The sequence below is a fragment of the Leuresthes tenuis genome, unplaced genomic scaffold (genome assembly GCF_036924035.1).
Source record: "Leuresthes tenuis unplaced genomic scaffold, fLeuTen1.0.hap1 SCAF_17, whole genome shotgun sequence".
NCBI lineage: Eukaryota > Metazoa > Chordata > Actinopteri > Atheriniformes > Atherinopsidae > Leuresthes > Leuresthes tenuis.
Genome location: NW_027325371.1, coordinates 23,561,319 through 23,582,677, shown reverse-complemented (window position 1 = coordinate 23,582,677; position 21,359 = coordinate 23,561,319). Strand labels below are relative to the sequence as shown.

Here is a 21,359-nt window from a genome sequence, read left to right as displayed (position 1 = left end):
GAGCTGATACAGGTATAGGAAATGATGGAATACAACCTCGGAATTCTTCCAGCTTCTGGAATGGCTAAAATAAGATATCTTTAACATTGTGAACTGGCCTTCCACGTGCTGAGCTCAAACCCATGGAAAGTATGTGCCCTGTGCTATTAGCAGGCCCGAAGAGACAGGAACACTTACTGTCAAAAGAAGTGGTAAAATGTAAAACTGGGATTCTGTCAGAGCCTGGATAGCAGGTACAAACAAACAGTTTTCAGATGCCGAGTCTTTTTCAGCATGTTGCAGTGGCTGTGAATGGGGTTTCATGGCTGTCTGTACTGGTCAAGCTGTTATCCATTCAAAGACTGAAGACGCTGCATTTACAAAGTGTCACAATGACTGAAACTCCTAACATGAGCAAATAAAAAGTGTTTTACCAACAAAATGATACGAATAAAACCAGGCTATTTGACACAAGGTAAATCTTCGGTATACATTCCCCAATGGTGCATTTTCACATGTGGGAAAAGTAGGCAAACGAGGCGAGTGCAGATCATGTCAATTGGGTTATTCTTGAGCTTTTATCTGGATCCGTCTTCATCGGCAGATGATGGCTGTTCTGGTGTCATGGAACTTCAGGTGTTTGGAACCTTTTTGGACCTCTGCGTGGCAACAGGAATGTGGTAGTTCGGTGCGGATCCTGGAAACATCTGCTTCAAATTCTCTTTCCATGTCAAAAACCTGCAAGGATCTTAATGTATGTGCCAATAAAAAGTGCTGACATTGTTCAGAAGTACAGAGAGGCAACAGATTCCATCACGTCTCCATAAGAGAAAGAGCACTGGTGGTGATAATAAAACATTTTTATTTGTATAGGACTTTTCTAAATACTCAAAGACACTTTACAAGGAGAGTGAAAGCAACGTTGAAAACGTCATGAAAAAAAAACAACTTTAAAAAGAGAAAAGACAATGCCAGAAGAATTGTGGGTATTTCAGTGAACACCATGTTAGCAAGATAATCTAACTACATACTGGATCCAGGAATTAAGTTTTTCATCAAATTGACCATTTTACAAAATACTCTGGGATTTATTTGGCCAATCATGCTAGGCTGCTTACTGAAACCTAGATGTTAAGCCGTCTTTTTAATTTTTTTATTATTTCATTCAAATACAGAAAAGCAACACTGCAGGCATGTTGAGGCTGAGGTGGGCCACGGTGGGTCCAAAGCTGAAGACGTCCTCTATTTGGGCCACTGAAGCTTCCAGGTGCAAACGTTTTGCTGGGCTCAGTCCAGGCCCAATTACAGAGTCGCTGGTGTGCGTGTGAGTCATGAGGTGATGATGTAACGCAATATTACATCTTCACAGCAGATGCAGGTCTATAGAGGATGGGAAATGTGTGGCAAACACACAATTAATTATGCAGCACTTGTCTTGCAGTGCTTTAAAGTGGGGGCAACAAATAATGTAACAGTCAATTTGGAACATTAAAGGTTGGACACTTACTGTTATCTTCTAGATGGAACTCCCAGCCAGTATATCATTAAAACTACAGTAACCACAAACCACCAGTCAGATGGAAATTCAAGAAAAGTGAGTTTTGAGTTGTGTGTTAAGATAAGGTAACTGTGCAAAACCATCACTGGAGGTTGGCTGCATGTGAGAAAAGCGTTCAGGGCTCAGTCTTCACAGCAAACAGAAGCCAAACGTGGTGTGGGTGTGATGAAAAGCAGTGGTCAGCCATGTTGTTTCTGTTGGGTTCTTGGTGCTTGGAGATCGGAGGTGCAGGTACTGAGAGAATGCATTAGCTTGAATGACACCTCCGAAGAAATATTATACACAATGCTCATGTTGAAAGGTTCATAAGAATAAAATAAGTTTGTTTCCCTCATGAGGCATCAGGATGGACCCCTAAGAACATTTAGGACGTTTACTTTGACAGCTTGGTTGCTGTTCTGGATTTGGAACACACTCTTGATAAAAAATAGCCTTTTGTTTCATTTAATATAATGAAAAGGATCAGGGGGAACTATTCATAACGGGAAGGATAGATATTTTCATAACTAGCGCAAGAGAGAAGGAGGGGGGGGGGGGGGGGGGGTCAATTCTTATCAGGAAAACAGTTTAGGGCACAGACATTTTAACTTATATCCAGTACATGGCATAGATCATACATGAGGGTCAAGGCAACACATTGTTTTAAACCTAACTACTTAGAAATCAATCTCAACTAGTTCTTAACGGTGACCTTCACCATTCTCACACACAATGTTCCAAAGGAATGGTGAGGGAATCCAGGGGCATCCAGGAGTCCTCGGTCCTCGATGCTGGATCAGGAAAATGTGGGGAGGAGCGTGTGTGTGTGTGGGGGGGGGGGGGTGGGGCTGATGTGATGAGAAGGGTTACTTGGTTCCCAGGAGTCTTATTGGTTGTAGAGGGAGCGCTGCTCCCAGGGCATGGCCTGGATGGTTCGTGGCACAGGGGAAGGCTTGAGTGAGGGTGCTCCATTCGGATGAAGGGAGTGGCCAATAGGGTTGATGGTAGTGAGGGGCCGCTGGGGGGCCAGAGAAAAAGTGTCCTGGTGCTTCGGCTATAGGGGGAGGTAGGAAAGAGAAGGGGAAAGAACCAAAAAGTAATAACATCAGAGAAGAAGATGACAGATTGGGAAAAGATAAAAGGGGAGGAGAGAGAAGAGTGGGCAAAGGGGGACAACATTAGTGTCAACGGCTTGGCAAATAAAATCATACTTTCAAATGCTCTGGTGAAGCAAGAACAACTCATTTAGCAGACAGATTAAAAAACAGCTACTCTACTGACTGAGGACCCATCAAGCAGCTGTGAACACACACTTTGTTTGTCTGAGGGAAGCAAAAGGCAGCAGTGCTAGGTGATGTGAGGGGTATGAACAGAAGTCACGGCAGAAACGTCTTTTTCCTGTCTGCAGGTTTGATGGAATCTCATTACTTCAGCTATGGCCAACAACTATGTTGGGGGGTTACATGGTAGACTTGTGTCATGGAACACATACTGTCCACCCCTCCTGATGATGCCGTGTTCTCAACTGACAGTAAATATAAGCCAGTAACAGAGGAAGTCACACAGCCACAGTGATGTGTGAGTAGGGATGAAAGCACGGCAGAACACATCGTCCTACCAGTGACCCTCTGCTGTCTCACACACCGCTGCAGCGCTGAGCCAAAGGGGAGCAGTGGTGGTTTAACAAAGATGCCTTTTATTGCACAGACATGGAGAAAAGCCCCTCCTGAAAACTTAACCTTTTGTGAAAGCATTTGGCAAGGTCTGATATACACTGCCTGGCTAAAAAGAAAGCTCATCAACTGGACTGAATGAAGTGAACAGGTGTGCATGTTTCACCTGCCACGAGTTATTTAACCTGAACTGAGGCAGGTTAAATACCCCCCCCTGCTGCTTAAACAAGCGTGTCAAAGACACACACCCTGTGGTTGAAAAGATGTTCTAAAGATGTTCTGCTTCAAGCAAACAAAACGAATGAGGACGCTACTGTTCCAACTCAAACTGTGTTAAGGACAGTCCAACACAGTACACAAAGGCAAGCCAGCCCCCCAGTTCTGCTGGAGAGAAGCCACACAGGTCAGAGCCTCCCCCATCACTCTGCTTTCAGTCTGCTTTCACTCGGCTTTCAGTCTGCTTTCACTCGGCTTTCAGTCTGCTTTCACTCGGCTTTCACTCGGCTTTCACTCGGCTACTACCAAAAACAGTGGGTTTTTAATGTAAATGACTAAAATGTTCACCAATTAAATTGAAATTAACCTAAATTTATTGAGGGGAGAATTTTTTACCCTCAATACATCATCAAAAGTGCATCAAAAACAAGCAGCTAGTAATGAAACTTTAGTTGACTTGTCATAAAACAACAGACAAACATTTTAAACTTCTTCAAATTTAACTTAAACAAGTTCCATGTTTTTAAACCTGGACCTTATTTCTATACGTTCTATATGTTCATTTAAACATTGATAACATTTTGGTGTCACTCGGAGTCCTTTGGACGCTATTTCGATCATTGGAGAGCTGGGTATATTATCATGGGAGTGAACGGGACAAGGCCAATGCAGCCTCTAACGAATGCATTAAACTCCTTCATTTCACCATTCCTTTAAATATTGGTGAAATGAAGGAGTTTATCAATGAGTAAATGAACGGATACAACTAGAAATAAGGTCCAGGTTTAAAAAAACGGAGCTTTCCCTTTAAGCTGTAGGACTAGTTAGTCCTTGTGAGTTTGTGCCTTGTCAATCGAGTGCTGGCAAAATTTGCAGAACAACAGTTCATCTGTCACATTGGGTATTGCTCGGCTCTGTATTGAAGGGTTAGTGCTGACTTTTTCGACGACAAAGACAGAGCCATGGGCAGCCACCATGCTTACATTGTTTTGAAGGGGGACGGGCTCAGTCTGTGGAGGGGGCTTGTTGTGCCACCCAGATTTGCTTCCCTTCGAGCAGTTTTCTCCAGACATACGGTCCTCTTCCACACGAAAACAGCATTTCAGTCAAATTATGTCAAATTACGCGTTAAAAATAGATTCTGTTTTAATTGGCCAATTTTGCGATTCCGTGATTGTGGAAATTATAGGGCCCAATACTTGTATGGCATGTATTAAATGGCCTAAATTCCTGCTACTTCCCCAGAGTGAGAAACCTAAGTGACTGTACACACTTTGACACCATTTACATTTGTGAATATACTACTTCATTTATACTTTTTCATTTATTCCATATTTGTTTGTGTACATAAGGTCCATATTGATTGACTGAAAATAACAAGAGAACAAGAATCACACTCACCCAGCACCTGATGTCAATAGCACCCTGTTAGGAGCATTTCACTGAATGATGTAACCATGTTGGGCACAAGCTAAAAGTGACTCTGTACATCATTCATTGTGTTCAGATTTGTACAAATTGTGAAATTGGATGAATTGTATGTATTTAATTTAGATTAAAAAGCTGTGTCATAATTATATAAGAAAGCAGCAGACTAAAACACCCAAAGATTTAAGAAGAGAGCTAAGATTGTGTTCATCAGGTATCTCAACAACCAGCAGCATTTACAAACCTGTTTGGTTTTAGTATTAGAAATACTCCAGACCAAAATTGAATCACTTCATTTATCCATATAAACGGTCATAAGGGCAGAAAGACATCAGCTGCAAGAAGAGGATCCTGGTGGACACATAGCATAAAGTTCCTCTGTCATGATGTAAGTGGACAGATGGGGAGAAGACAGATAGCCAGCACATATCAAACAGCGTTGTGTTGAGGCACTCTCTCATACCATGGGGTTGGCGCTCAGTCTGGTGTATCCCGAACTGATCTCCTTTACCTCTGGCACCAAGGGCTGAAGTAGGGAGTAGGAGGAGGATGGGGTAGCACTAGAGGAGGTGACGTGTTTATTGGAGGTCGAGCTCCTCATGCTCTGCTGGCTGCTCTGAGAGGGCACCGAGCTGGGACGGCCCTGCTGGCACACACGGAAGCCTCAATATAATACTCAGACAACAACAAAACTGTGACTCGCTGATGACACCCCCGGGCTTGTTTTAGCTCTGGAACATGATTTCTACCCTCCTACCTGGTGGGGGTCTGGCACAGGTTGGCTGGCCACACCGCCGCCCTGCCCTCCCTGGGACATTGGTGAGACGCAGTGTGAAGGCAGAGGTTCCTGCTGGGCATGTCCTCCATGCTGTGGTTGCATCATGGAGTTAGCATTGTTCTGCTGCTGTTGACGGCGGGGAGCAGCTGAGAAATTGGAGCGACGACCACCACCAGTCTGGAAGAGGGTTGGGAGGTGGGGGGGTGGGGGAGAAAGGAGAAGGGATCTTAAAATCAATTCCATCACAATACTCGTTGTTCATGTAAGATTTTCTCACTTTGAGACACAGGAATTCAAAAATAAATTTGAGAAGAGGTGATGAATGTGATGATACTTAGTTTTGGTTATCCACACTCAATCAACTTCCTCAAGCCTCCTGTGCTGTGCACTTTATGTATTTCAGTTCTGCCTCAAAAACTTATGACCTTTTAGTACCCTGTTTTCTACAAAGCATACAAATTTGATGGGATGGGGTGGTCAAGCTCTACATATACACACAGACACACTAACATTAAGTACAATAAACCTGGAGCTTTGACAGGCGATACTAATTTCGTCTATCTTTAGTCTTCATGGAAACTACAGGATACGTCATCATACATCTAACACTGAGCTGCGCAAACAAAAAACTCTTTGTCCTCAGGTCTGGATATACTTTCCAGTCTAGTAGCAGTCGTCTACTACAATAAAATCAAAAATAAAGAAGAAGAAACACAAATAAAAAGAGCATTGAATTGGAAGTGAAAACAAAAGGTAAATGTAACATTTTCAGCAAATGTCAGTAGCATGTTACCCACAGAACTTCAGGTAATTAAGGCACACTCCAGATAAAAGCAGCTGGACTACAAACAAGTGCTACATTAAAGTTGCATTGTGAAGGCAGATAAGAAAAAAAGTTTTTTGAAATGTCACAGCAGTTATAACAATTAATCAAAATTACACAACAAAAAGTACTTAGATAGGCTGGCTCCAAAAGCTCCAGGTATTAATGGAATCCTCATTCTTTTCTTTTGCTGCTAGGAGAAGTATCTCCCAAAAGCTGACGCGTTTGAATAGTGGTGTACTTCTGGCAATCAGCTCCTTCCCCACCGTCACCAGAGTGATATTTCAATCCGACTTTCTGTCCAACCTGAATAACTTCACAACTGCATATACAGTGATATGGGGTGCTTTAAACGGCACAAACTTTTATTTTTTGTCTGCATTGTGGGAAATCTATTTCCAAATTGTTTCTTTTTCCATTTTTACCTTCATCTACCAGCCATCGGCTGGCTGTTGGTGCCCTTAAGTTTTCTGTTGTGCAAATGCAACCACAAAATAAGATCTTGAAGGTACGTTTGGTTCAAAAGAGGTTTCATTAACACCAGTAACATCATCTTTACTTACCCATCTCCGACCTGCTGCGTTCCACTCACTCCGTACCACAGACACATTGCAATAGAGTAGAGGAACAATCATAACCATTAATGCCAACACAGCAGAGTAGGAGCTCTGACACTGAGCTGGAACAGAGCAAGTGCACCTAAATCAGGAAAAAAATTTTCTTTCTTGTTTTATCAAAGAGCAACGTGCACATGCATTCCAAGTGCAATTAGTTTGTGCACTGATTATTGTTTGCATCAATTTTGGCAGTGCCAAAAACTATTTCCTTTTTTGGACCTAGCAGGAGTTTTATGGACCTTTTGCCTTTGACCTATTGTGTGGGAACACTACAACCCCTGTCAAAAGTTATGGAATCACCACACTAGAAGGACGCTTCTTCAGCTTTTTTTCGTTGTTGTTGTTTTTCAGTTTCCACCTTAAATCTGAACCCAGATTGAGATCTGGACTGTTTGCTGCTTATGTCCTTATGCCATCGCTCTGTGGAGAGAGGCACTACTCAGTTAATCAGGAAGCTGGAACTTGTAAACAAATAGGAAACTTTGACAAAGGCCATATTTTTCAGTACAGCAACATCTCAAGTTCAATCATCTATGTGACAAATTGCCACAACAAAGATTGAGTGAATAAGCTCATTACCTGCAACTGTGCAACATAATGGTTTATGTCATCTTTCGGTTCCTCACTGTATTTACTTATAAATAGAGTAGATAAATGTCAACTGACGTCGAAAACACGTGCCTCAACAACTGTGTCTTTCTGAGCCATTGTAGATACAACAAATGGATACTGTTGGTTGCCCTATGAACAAATTATTAATTACCTTTTGACACAAAGTCCAGTTAGCCCCTTCAGCTGCCTTTTGAATTTCTCTCGGGATTAATAAAGTATCCATCTATCTTTTCTCTCATTGCACTCATGATGGACTAAAAGGCATTCATACATCTAATGCCAACACAACACAGATATTTGAAATGGTTTCACTCACTGCTTGAGGCTCAGACTTGTGCCCTTTTAGTGTTGGAACAGCCTCAACTTTCAGCTTCAGCCTCCCTACAAAGCCAGTGTTCTGCTGGGATGTTAGCCAAGGGTCATCAAACTGTCGTCTGTGATGTGTAGAGAACACATCCAGATTTCAAGTCTTTTCAACTCTGTGGGGCTGGCCAGGGATAAACTTGGCCCCTCAATAAAAGCACATTTTTCTTGAAGACATCTATCAAAAACCGAGTCTTGTACTCAGACAGGTAGCGGTGGATCACTCATTTCTTGCAGCTTAAAAACCTCCCGTGTTAAAACGGTCTCAGTGCACGCTGTAGCTGGGGTGCACCGCCTGGAGAATCTGATCAGAAAGGAAAATCCTGCCTTTCACTCAGTGTGACGTGTGAAAAGTCAGAATTTGACACTACCAGATAAAACAAATCCTTCCAGCTTCAAGATACATGCGTATGCGTACGTTTTTGAAAGTTTTGGGTGATGTTTAACATGATAATATTTCATTTAAAGGCTGCAGATCAGCAAGAAAAACAAACCATGGAACCTTTAAGGAGTTGTATACTCTATTGCGCCCTTGTTGGGACCATGTTTCATCCAAACCAGTGAGGTACAACAGCTCATGAAGCCAGAATGTTCAGCTATTCCATAAACATGTATCGTGTCACCTCTGTGTTTTGTTTACTTATTGATTTCTATAGTTACTGTATGAGATACAAAAGCTCAACGAATATATCCTCTAAGTGTGGTGATTCTAACATTTTTGTTAGGGCTTGTATATAAAAAGATAAAACACATTGTAAAAAGGAACTGTTAGCAAAGACGGTGCAGTAACAGTTTGTGAACTATTCCTTTAATATGCAGCTTTATTTTCACTTCCAAAACAAAAGTCTGGCTAAAAACCAAGACATGTGGACACGATGTTGAAGCTTTGCATTCCTGTCAGAAATCTGAGAAATAAGTAACGAGAAGGTAATCTGACAGAAATCACCATTGTCTACCAAATATTCTTAGCATAACACTATCTGAGGTCTAAGGGTTATTGCCCAATTTAATCAGCTGGCATTCCAGCTTCAATATTGGTACTCAAGCAAAAATAGAACTGATGTAGTGAAATAAAAAACATGTAATCATTCTGACAAAGTCTGACTTCAAAGACTTTTTAGCTTCATTACTAAAATAGAACATTCAGTAACTGTGATCTGTATTTGTTACGGTTACAAAGATAAGCTCACAATGCAACCAGTGAGCCAACACTAAAGCAGAGGTAAAGAGCTGCTAAAGAATAAAAAGGCATTTCTATCAGAGGCTGGCTTCATCCACTGTTAAACGTGATATTATTCTGACCATCACATCTAAATCTATTATTATCAGTTGGCTTTTCCTCACAGCTACATCTCTGCTGACTCTGCCACACACACGCTCAATCACGCTCACACCAACCTGGTTTTTGGCCGCGGCGCTGCAGCGGTGCTGGGCCAGGTCCAGCATGGTACGGTAGCTCTTAAAGCAGGACGGGCAGTTGAACCGGTTCTTATGAACCAACCCCACACGCGCGCGCACACACAAACACACACACACAAACACACACATAAAAGTTTGAATTAAAATCTGCTGAGCTGTTTTTATTGTCTCTGATCCTTTCCTTGAACTTGACCTAACCCTGGTCTAACCCTAACTACCAAGCAGGAAACTGAAGCTGGAAAAACAAAAAAGGTCAAGGAAAACATGCTACATTATTTCACATGCACAAGCGTAAAAGGAACCAATAAAATATTTATTGCTGCAGCCATGCACATTAGCATCCACTCATGCAAATGTATGTGCTGCGTCACTATCATAACAAGGCTTTTCCACAAAGACATGAATTACCTCACAGTGGTACAACTGCTGGCAAAAATGATGGAATCACCACTCTTGTAGAATACTCATTCAGCTTTTTATTTTGTATAAAAAATTTATTCAACAACAACAACAAAAACATTTGCAAAAGAAAGCAATTTAACTTAATAGCTGAACATTCTGGCTTTGTAAAAGACACGTAATACGTTTTTTAAAAACGAGTAGTCGAAACATGCAAATGAGTCTGCAGTTAAAAGAGAGTTCTTGCAGAGCTTAACAAGCTGATGCACCTAAATAATGACAGGAAACATGGCCCCAACTAGAGAGCGGTCAGTGGAAACAATGGATTATAAAACTCCTTCAAGGTAATTCAACTCAAAGTGTGGAAAAGATGTTCCCTGTCAGCTGTGTCTGAAATTTGGAGCAAGTTTGTAAAAAGGAAACATACAGGTCGACCAAGGAAGACGTCAGAGAGTCAGGACAGAAAACTTAAAGTGACATGTCTGGAGATAGAAAATGTCCAACAAAAGAAATGAAAAACTAATGGTCAGAAACAGGAGCCAATGCTTGTGAGCTAACAGTAAGAAAACCGACTGAGGGAAGTGGGATTTCCATCCACAAAAGCCAAAAGTAAAGCATCACTAACACCTAAAGAGAAGAAAAGCAGGTTACAGTGGCTGAAGAGGAAACGCATATCAACGTCAATCTCATGGCCAGCAAACAGTCTGGATCTCAATGCCAGATATATTCTGTGGTGGAAATTAGTCGCAGGCCAGTTCAACGTCTTTAAAAAGTTATGATTTCAAAACCTTGAAAGAATTTCTGTCATACCCTTCTGCAGGATGAGCTGTTCTACACGACTCAAAGTCATTTGACACATTCGTGCTTGTGAGGACTGGCGACCAGCAGATGCACGCTCTTTACCACATTAAATCTTGAAATAAACATTCACAATCAGTTATGAGAGTTAACAAGTCTAGCGCCAGAGAAATAAATGGCCAGCTATGCTAACAAGGACGATAACTGGAACGGTATAAAGGGAGGTAGATACATACTGGCTAACTAACTAGCCAACATAGGCTACTTAGCAACGCAAATGTCAATTTACTGAGTAAAGAAGTAGTTTTCAGTCAAATTAGTGCTTTTACTCTCATCCAATAATTTAGTTCTACTGGTATCGCTTATTTTTCTTTGACAAAGTCTTTCACTGTTGTGTTCATTTTTTTAAAATCCCATTTTTTTTCCCCAAACGGCTTCTCTGGTAGCTTTACGGACTGTGTTCCACAAGGACAGAGCAAAAGTGTGTGTGAGAGCGTGCATGTCTTTACTAAGTACACACAAGTCAACACAAGCTTGTGCTTTCCTTAAAATTCAACATTGAAATAACACAATTAGTATCACAGTATTTGTAATAATTGTGCTTTTACTACAATCAGTCAAGTCATACATATTAATCAGTGTTCCAAACATTCTATATGTTGTTCAAAATAAATGATCTGGAGGTGAAAGGATAAATGTTTTTCACAGAGACATTTCAAAAGAGCACACTTTCGACCTGTTATTGCCTGAATCTCAGTGCTCCACGACGAGGCAGAGAAAGATGGAACCTGACCGACGAAGGGTGTTGTTCTCATCAGAGAAGTTGAAACTGAGAACCTTTTTTTGGTTCATGATGTTCTTTTTTTCCACGAATTTAGCAGGAAAAATTTTATTTCAAATTTTGAAAGTAGATTCATAAGCCCAGAATGTTCAGTTAATAAAGATAATAGTTTTGGATCACAGTAACATAAAAACTTCTTCCATCATTTTTCCCAGAGGTTATAACACAGCTCGGAGGCGCCAGGGAACGTGTCCTGGACAAAAAGCTTGACTGTGAATTCCTACATCTGATAGATGCTGATCCTGACTGGAGTTTTTCCTTTCAGTTCTGGGGATAGGTTACTCATGCACACAGGAAGTAGAATTATAAAGGGCAATTGGACTTCCTGTGTACATGCGTTTCAACATATATACTTGACCATATTTTAAGTTCCAATGGATCAAATTTTGTTTTTAATTAACTCCATCTTATCTTCTCCTTCTGTTGCTTGGTCTACATTGACATCAAGTATGTTTACAGTCTCTCTAAGAAGACTTCAGCAGTGCTAAACTGGGTTGTGCGTAACTGAAATACATGGCAAACCTATACTACAAGGCCTCACGCCGTTTTGCAGATCAAACAAAACAGCAGGTTTGTGTGAGCACAGGATCACTGGTTAAGAAAGTGACAGAAATTGTGAGATCCATTTCCCACCTCTATTAGCTTTGTTACTATTCAATTGTTCAGTGAATCTGAAGAGATCACAGAAAAACAAGCACTGAAAAAAACTGTTGATGGAAACACATGGTATGAAGGGAGGGGCTTTCCATCACCATCCAACAAGCAGATAGGAGGGAAAAGAATCCCAATTTGAGGAGAAATAAGTTAAAGATATCATTTAGATCATGAAAAAGAGTAAGATGGAGCAATCTCAGTCCATACATGAGTTCTCTATTGCTTCCGTTACTGTTTATTCCTTGTTATTTCCGCAACTTTGTAGAAAATTAAGGTCTGAAATGACCCTTTAATTACCCTTGGTTAAGAGTCTTGAGTTTTGGGGCAAGATCCTTCTTTTTAATTAAACTAGAGTGAACAATGGTCTTTCTTTTAACTTCACCTTACACCGACAACAACTTGATTCTGTTCAAAATTACTGCAAGGCATTTGTAACAGACATCACACCCCTCAGGGCATCAAATCGGCTCACACATTGTTCACTTTAAAACAGTACTTCCAGTTGGTGTGGTCTGGCATTCTTAAGCTTTTCAATTTATTCATCATACATGCAGATAACCAACTGGGACTGAGACGCTGGGTTCTTAAAGTGTACTAGTTGAAAGATGTGGTAAGCTATAATAAATAGGGCAGAGAGAGAGAGTATTCTATCAGCTTTAACCCCTGCTGTTCTGCATCACTGTTTGACAGTTCCTACAGGAACTAAAGTACTGTTACAAGACCACCTGTCCTATCAGCTGCAGCAAAGACAAAGTGCCTGAGTGACAGTTCACACGTAACCTCTCTGTGGAGACACTCGGAATCTGCGACAGTATGTCATCATTAGTATTGATAACAGACTTATTTGGATAAAGACGTCCAACTTGTGAGATTCTGTTGCATTTAGAGGTTGCTATTCCACTTTTACGGTTTTATTTTTTGACTAGATGAGCTGAGTACTGCAGGATCAGAGCGGTCTAATGTTATTTGAGTTGAATAGTGATGAAATGATGGCAGCTTATAAACTGTCATTTCAGCCAGCTGTACCTTGTGTTCACATTCAAAAACTAAATATGAATATAGAAAAGAAATATGTGGACATTTTATGATTGAAACTCCAAATCTATACCATATAATGGGACCATATAATATCAGTTTTCAACCTATAATCTACAATTCCAGTGGTTGAGGTTAAAATGAAACTATGCAAAGGTAGAGCGATAAATGAATGAATTTGTAACTGGACTGTTCCACTCAGTGGCATGATCATTAATTTGCTTATGATAGAGAGAAAAACCAAGTATACTTTCAGTTTCTGATATGAGGCATATGTTTAGTGATATTTTGAGAATGCATCAGCCAATGAAAGTAGCCCTTTTCAAAACAAACACTTTGCTTTGTTTGAATACTACAACAACCAAGTGTTTTGTAGATTATGAAGCATTTCTTTCAAATATAGAATATGCAAACACTACAGAAAAAAACGACAATCACAATGAAGCCCACCCAATCACCAGCATCATCTCACATGAACATACCTGATTGGATGCAGCAGCACTGCAGCGGTGCTGTGCCAGCTCCAGCATGGTTCTGTAGCTCTTACAGCAGGAGGGACAGTCGAAGCGGTTGGGCCCATCATCATGGATCCTCTGATGGTTTCGGAGGTACCGTGCCAGGCGGAAGGCCTTCCCGCACAGGTCACACATGTAGCGCTTCTGACCATGAATTCGCATATGGTTGCGCAGGGACATGTAGTTGGTGTAGGGCTTGCTGCAGAAGTCGCACCTGAGTGAGGAGGTGAAAATGATGTGGAGGTTAGAGCAGAGACACTTGGCAACAATGTTCCAGACATGTAAAAAGTCTGGAATCCTTACCTGAAGTCTCCAGTCTTGTGAGTGAGCTTGTGGTTAAGCAGCGAGCTTGCATGCTTGTAGGCACAGCTACACAGGTCGCAGACGTATGGTCTCTCGTCCGATTCCATGTCATCCGATGTCGTTGTTGCTGGCGGCTGTGGCGGTGGAGCCGGAGCTGGTGCTTGGGATTCCATGGAGAGACTGGAGCTAGAAAGTGACGCTGAGGACAAACTGGAACTAGACAGGGCAGCGGAGGACGAAGGGAGCTGATCACACCAGCTGATGGTTGAACTTGGCTGTGAGAGAAAAAAGAAAAGAGGAAGTTAATACATTAAAGCTGCAAACACACATACCTCAAAAAGTTTGTAACTGAACTGTTCCACTCAGTGGCATGATCATTAATTTGCTTATGATAGAGAGAAAAACCACGTATACATCAGATTCTTACAAGTGCTTCCCCACAGATGGACTACATGGTTCATTTAAGCACTTCAGTTCAATCATGCTTTGTGACAAATTAAAATGCTGAGCTGATTATCATGATGTTAGGAGAAAAGCTCAATGATGTTCAGCAACTGTCAGGGCACATTTAACAGGAGCTTTCGATGCAAAGACTGCTAAAATGGCTTTGAATTATGGCTGCCAACTGTGCATCCAACGACCATGATGTCTGTCTGAATGTTGAAGGAAAAACACAGGAGCACTTCTTCCTCAAGTGTCTGATCTGAGCACATAACAGTTTCAAAAAATGTCTGTCATAGCACCCATATGAAGTAGCTGCAGCTCAGGAGGAATGCAGTTATCTGCTCATTACAAGGTCGGAGGTGCGATTCCAGGCTGTCAAACACCACATGTCGAGGTGTCTTTGAACAAGACACCTAAACCCATGTGGCCTCCAATTTGTTCATCGGTGTGTGCGAATGTGCGAGAAAGAAAAACTGTGTCGCCTGTTACATAGACTAGGACGCGTTGTGTGAATGTGTGTGTGAGAACGTGGCTTCCAGTGTAAAAGCGTTTTGAGTGGACTAGACTGGAAAAGCGCTACATAAAAACAGTCCATTTGTCATTTATAGCTGTTTTTTATGACTCAAACGCAGACAGTGCAGGGATCCCAGGCTCTGTGCTGCATACACTGACACTCCTATCCCTTTTATCTATATATATATATATATATATGACTTTATTCTACTTTTACTTGTAGAATCAATGGCAAGGAGGTAGGGTTTAATCTTGTATCAACAGTTAGCTGACAGAGCTAATGCATAATCCTGCCACACGTGCACATTCATTGACGGGACTGTCATAAAGCAAGGCTTTTAAAAACAATTCAACTACAGCTGCATATTTTGTTTTTTCACTATCAACACTACAGTGTGTGCAAGCTAACTGTTGCATCACAAGACATGCAAAGCAGCAACAAAATAGGTCACGGTACACTAAATGTGCCGTGTGATACAATGGGAAAAGTCCAACTGTTCTTTTCAACTACTAATGCACAACACAGATCTGTCCTAAGTGGCATAACTTATTTATTGATAGCAAATGACATGCAGTTTCTGCATGTGTGTAGCAGAATAAGAATTGTTCAACTAAAAGTCCCTGCCTCTCTAGATGCATAGAAGTTGTCACAGTTCTTTCCCAGACTCTTTAAGTTACTTTAATGGTGATTCTGTCAGATGAGGCTGCAGTTTTAAAATCTGGATTTTATTAGAGCGAAGCGACAGTCTGGAAACGTTTTAAGTGAGCACCAGTTGATGCAAAGTCTTAATGGGCTGATTTTCAGTCCCAATTTACTGAGAAAAGAAACAGAAAGATGTGAAAGAGAGCAGCTTTATTGGGAATTCAGCTGTATTAGCATTTTTACAAAGAAAATATAAGCCTTGACCCATTTAAGTCTAGCTGAGTGTAAACAGCAATTTGATTCCCAGTTGCAATATCTGAGAGTGTTAGTCCAATTTTGGGAAGTGTCATATGATTTGACTGTCTACCACGCATTTAAAAAGTCCACATTTGGTCTAACAAACACAAAAATAATTGTGTTTTAACAAATCAACCAAGTATTCTTGAGGTGTGGAGGAGATGGGAGAAACTGCGGGCAGCATAACCAAGTCTTACTTTAATGTCCTCTTGGTTCACAGAAATATGCCAGGACAATTAGCGATGTTCAGTCGATTTACAATACGCACTTTGTGAATTCGACTTGCCCAGAAGACTACAGAAACCACCCTCCGAAAACTATGACACATTTCAGGCACCAAAACGGGTAAAGGGTTCACTGCTGGAAATTCAACAACTCCCAAGAATAAGGTAGTATCTTCGCAGCCACAGTAGAATTACATGCTGATTTAACACACACGTGTGTGAGAGACGTAAGAAGTTCGGTCATGTAAAAGCAGGCTCGTCCACGTTAAATTATTGGGGAAAATGTTTGAGCATAGAGAAGATTAAGTCCATGTCCATGTGGTGCACGTAATTTGTCGGCAGAACGTGACCATGGATGAACCGCACAGTCTTGTATCACAAAGAGGGCTTTCAAAGTACCCCGCGGGGCGTCTTCCGCCAACGTTTCCTGTTGGGCAGCCCAGTCGTGTTTACTTTGCGACGTTAGCTAACCATATCACAGGCCTGATGCAAGAACTGCCCGCCTTCGTTGCTTAAACACACTTTTCGTGCAGCGCTGACCTCATAGAGCAACGTTTAACACACGACTATGTCTCCAAGAAAGACGCTTTTCAAAGCTTTCTTATGATTCAGGCTTCTGTTATTAGCTACCGATAGCTGTATAATTAGCCAGTGTTGTAGCCATAGTGGTGAGCTTAAGCTAATGTTTGGAGAGCCTCGGATGCGTTAACATAGCATTACAAGAAGTTACTCGTATTATGTACCTTCACCGTAAAATAATGATTACGTGCGTTGACAAACACGTCCAAGTTCCAAAAGGAATCAGTGGCGATGTAGCAGAAACAAAATACCAAAAAATTACAAGCCTCTTAGCTACCATGGCAGCTAATAGTCAAACTAGGCCAGGAGCCGCTTAGCATGATGATTGGTAGATTAGCCGGATGCTTCCAGCGCTGCTCTAACATAACTTACAGCTAGAGACCACTCAGTTCTACAAAACTGCATGACAAACACCACAATTAACGTTCATGTGTAATAACTTGTGCTTCACGCGGTGCTTGGTGGGTAGTATGTTACTCCACTAGCCGCTTGCTGCACTTATTTGTTGGATGAGCTCGCTAGCTATTGGTGGTGGCAACAACTGGTTTTCTTACTCCGGAGTCGTTGGGGTCCTTTTTCCAGAACAATTGAGAGCAGTGGCCAAAAGACTCTGACGATGACACGTAGTTTACTCCGTTTCTGTCTTGAAAGTCTCCATGTGTGCTGCTTGTATTTGTCCTGGCGTACATCGTCGGTTTTAAGATTATTTGACTTTTTGACTGAAAAGAAACAGGGCCGCTTTGTCGGGATCTTCTTCCGAAAAGCAAAATATTCCTTCTGTGAGATGAACATTTTGGCGGCGGACACAGCGAAGCCTAAAGTGCATTACTGCCGCCTGCAGGATTGGAGTGTGACAACACTCAGCACAGCTATTTACCAAAATAATGTTTGAGGATCCCAGATAAATCCATTTAAATAGCTGGTGCAGCTGCGTTTATGCAAGCCAATAACCTTGAATATGCGAATATTTGTTATAGTGAATCAAACAAGAAATAAAACAGACAACAATAGAAAACGTGAGTATGCATAACTCTTCTCTATTCAAAATCATTACTTTGTAGAGCCACCTTTTGCAGCAATTACAGCTGCAGGTCTCTATGAACTTGCCGCACAGTTTTGTCCATTATTTAAAGCAATACTTAAATTTGAAATTTCCCCTCTTAAACCACTTGAGCACTTGATGCTTCAGCAGTGTGCTTCGGCTCATTGTCTTGCTGGAAGGTGAACCTCCGTCTCAGTCTTTGATGTCTGAAAGACTGAAGCAGGCTTTCCTCAACAATTTCCTTGTGTTTAACACCATCCATCATTCCCTCATTTCTGACCAGTTTCCAGTCCATGCTGATGAAAAGCTTCCCCACAGCATGATGCTGTCATCATCATGCTTCACTGTCAGGATGGTGTTCTTGGGGTGATGAGAGGTGTTAGCCTGTAGCCCGATAAAGCTGTTCCTTGATGGCTAAAAAGTTTCATCTTAGTCTCATGTGACCAGACGACCTTCTTCCACATGTTTGGTGAGTCTCCCACATGCCTTTTGGTGAACTTTCCTGTCAACAATGACAGCTTATAGTGGTCATAAGGATAGACACACCAGTCTCCTTCAAGCTGCTTCGGGGTTACCTCTGGTCTCTCTGATTAATGCCCTCCTTACTGGGTCTATGAGTTTTGGTGGTCCGCCCTCTTCTAGCAGGCTTGTTGTGATGCCATATCCTTTCCATTTTGTGATGGATTTGATGGCACTCTGTAGGATTGACCAAATATAAGACATTATGTTTTGCCAACCCTGGTTTGTTCTTCTCCCCAGGATTGTTCCTGACCTGTTTGGAGAGCTCATTGGTGCTCATGATGTTGCTTGCTTGGTAGTTTATGTATTTAGCAGACGCTTTTATCCAAAGCGACTTACAAATGAAGATTTAACAAGCTATATAAAGCTAACAATAAACTACATAGAAGGAACCCACTAGTCTGACTATGTCAGAGGTGACAGAGTAGAGATAGGGTGTAGGCATAGAAAGAAGTGCAGAAAGATAAAGTGCAGAGATAGAGGGGGTAGGGAAGTACAAGGTAAGTGCTAGGATAGGAGATGCTCTCTGAAGAGCTGGGTTTTCAAGAGCTTCTTGAAGATAGACAGGGAGGCCCCTGTTCTGGTAGCGCTCGGTAGGTCATTCCACCATCATGGGACGACACATGAAAAGAGTTTGGATTGTCTTAGGCGTGGTGTAGGCACTGCTAGACGACAATCCTGGGACGAACGGAGGGACCGAGTTGTGACATAAGCCTTTGCAAGAGCATTCAAGTAGATGGGACCCGTTCCATTAAGCACTTTGTAGGCTAACATCAGTGACTTGAATTTGATGAGGGCGGCTAAGGGTAGCCAGTGGAGTTCAATGAACAGAGGGGTGACGTGTGCTCTTTTAGGCTGATTGAAGACCAGACGCGCCGCCGCGTTCCGGATCATCTGCAGAGGTTTCACAGCACAGGCTGGGAGACCAGTTAGGAGAGCGAGTGCAACTTGACTAGTGGTGTTGCAGACTCTGTCATCATGTTTTTGCTACACGTTTTTTTTTTTTAAAGTATTGTTTTAAACTGATATGTATCTAAACTTAATTTGCCCATAGGAATCTTCTGTCCAATGACATGTTTAAAGAGAGATGTAAAGGAAGTATTCACTGTTGCAGGAATTGTATTAATTTGGTAAATTCTCAAATGTTTTTAAATGAATGTTGCTGTAGATTCTCAGTCATCAACATCATGGCTATCCTAAGAGCTTGAATAAAGGAAACTCGACTTATTTTGTGTGGGTCATTTGATTCATTCTCACTTGTGAGTTATTTACCTGTCTGAACAGGCATGTTTTCGTCACAATATCTAATATGAGAGAGGTTCTGAAACTGGGGCCTGGGGAGGAGAGTCAAGGCTATATTTCAGGTGCTGGGAAGGTGATATCAGAGACCACCTCCTCTGTTCAAATGTTTTTTCAGTTTAACATAGATGGCTTCTTTGACTCCTCTCTCAAATCATTAGTGTTTTTTGTCCAGAACGTGGACATTACTGTTCCCTAAAGAGTGTCCTTTCTCCTTCAGATGTAATGGAGCGGCAGAGTCTGGACCTGAGTAGCTGGTTCTCCTGTGTTGTGCCATGCGCTTATGAATATGGTGTTTAGTTTCTCCAATATAAAGGTCCGTACACTCTTCACTGCACTGGACTGCATATACTACACCACCCTGTTTGGGTGTTTTGTGCTTTGAATGAACCACTCTCTGTCTCTGTCTTGAGTTTTAAATGCACCAAAATGTTGTGTTTGGAGAAGATCCCTTCAAGTTTCTCAGACATTCCTGCCACATATGGAATTACAATATTTTTGCACGTTCTTCGTTTCTTCTCTATTTCTGTGGTTCAGTTTAGATTTCTTCAGTGATTTGACAAAGGCCCAGTTTGGATATCCACAAGTTTGAGGTGCTTTCTTGAGGTGTATGTGGTTCTTTTGTTTGCTCAGCCTTGGTGGGGACACTCTCAGCCTACACCATCAGGCCATCCCATGCTGCTTGCTAATGATCCCACTTTTAGTTTTTATTAATTTTTCACCATTTACTTGGGATGTTTAGCTTTCTTATAAAAGATTTCACCCTAAAATTATCGTAACATGTCCTAATCACTAACCAAAATTTGATCTTTATTTGATATTTTAAAAAATGTCTGTTCCATGCCATGTCTGCTTGCCATAGCCTGTACCATCCTCACCTGTTCATACCTTTCACACACTGCATCTGTGTTTTTATACTCAACATTTCCTCTCAGTTCTTTCCAGATGGTCTGATGAAGTTCCCAGCAATCCAGTGGGTTATTTCCAAGTCACGTTTGACCACAGTTTGTATGACCCTGCCTTGTCTCTGGTTTTTGCCTTTTTGCCTGACCTTGTTGGATTTGTTAAGGATTTTCTTGTTGACGATTATTGCTCGTTCTGACTAAGTCTCCCTGCCTCTTCTACGTTGGCCAAGTAAGTCTCTCGCTATGTTCATGACTATGGAATTCCTTACCATTGCCTGCCTGTTGACTCCAATTAAGATTTTTGGATTTTCTCGCTGAACTTGTTAGTGTGCAGACAATATGGACAAACTCACTGCCAACAGTTCAACATCTGTGGTACAGAGACGCTCCTTCTCATTGAACTTTCCATGATTACACCATCTCTTAACAAGCACCGTAACCTTCTTTGAACTCCTTTACTGTTACTTCTCTGTCCGCCTGTATAGTCTTAAAGCTGAGTAGAGAGGTGTTTAAGAGTTGTTTCAGCAGCCATGTTTCTTCCTGCTGTGTCCTCATCAGGCTCATCAGGCATGTCCAAGCTTGTCCATTTTATTTGCCAGAGAGTTACACTTCCAGTGATGATCAAGGGAAGAAATGGTTTAATCCACTGTCATATTTTTCTCCTTTTTATTTCTGCTCTGCATCCTAGACGTCTCATTTTCAACTAATTATGGTTTTGTCTTATTCCAAGCATTACTTTGGAAAGCTCAGGTAGCTGCTCCAACAGGTTACATCTTTGCTGTTGTCATGGCGATACATAATAACAGATGTTTGTTACCGGCAGAAGTCCGTCCAGCTGCACAGCTTCCAAACTTACACAGAAAGTCTGGGTTTTTGTTAGTTTGTTTTATCAAAACAGAAAAAA

The 21,359-nt window shown here is 41.5% G+C and overlaps 1 protein-coding gene across 3 annotated transcripts; it reads right to left on the bottom strand.

Annotated features, from left to right (window-relative positions):
• Positions 1-821: 821 nt before the first annotated feature.
• Positions 822-17,483, bottom strand: LOC140273066 (uncharacterized). Of its 3 annotated transcripts, none has more exons than XM_072368592.1 (7): positions 17,245-17,483; positions 13,991-14,265; positions 13,655-13,901; positions 9,425-9,514; positions 5,591-5,788; positions 5,297-5,479; positions 822-2,570 (listed from the first exon to the last, which is right to left on the bottom strand). In XM_072368592.1, exons 1-7 carry the CDS (start codon positions 17,377-17,379, stop codon positions 2,403-2,405), a joined length of 1,296 nt encoding a protein of 431 aa, XP_072224693.1. In that variant the 5' UTR covers positions 17,380-17,483; the 3' UTR covers positions 822-2,402. The 3 variants fall into 3 exon arrangements, with proteins under 3 accessions (XP_072224693.1, XP_072224694.1, XP_072224695.1); XM_072368593.1 differs by having other exon boundaries at positions 5,297-5,476; XM_072368594.1 differs by lacking the exon at positions 9,425-9,514.
• Between the last annotated feature and the right edge of the window lie 3,876 nt (positions 17,484-21,359).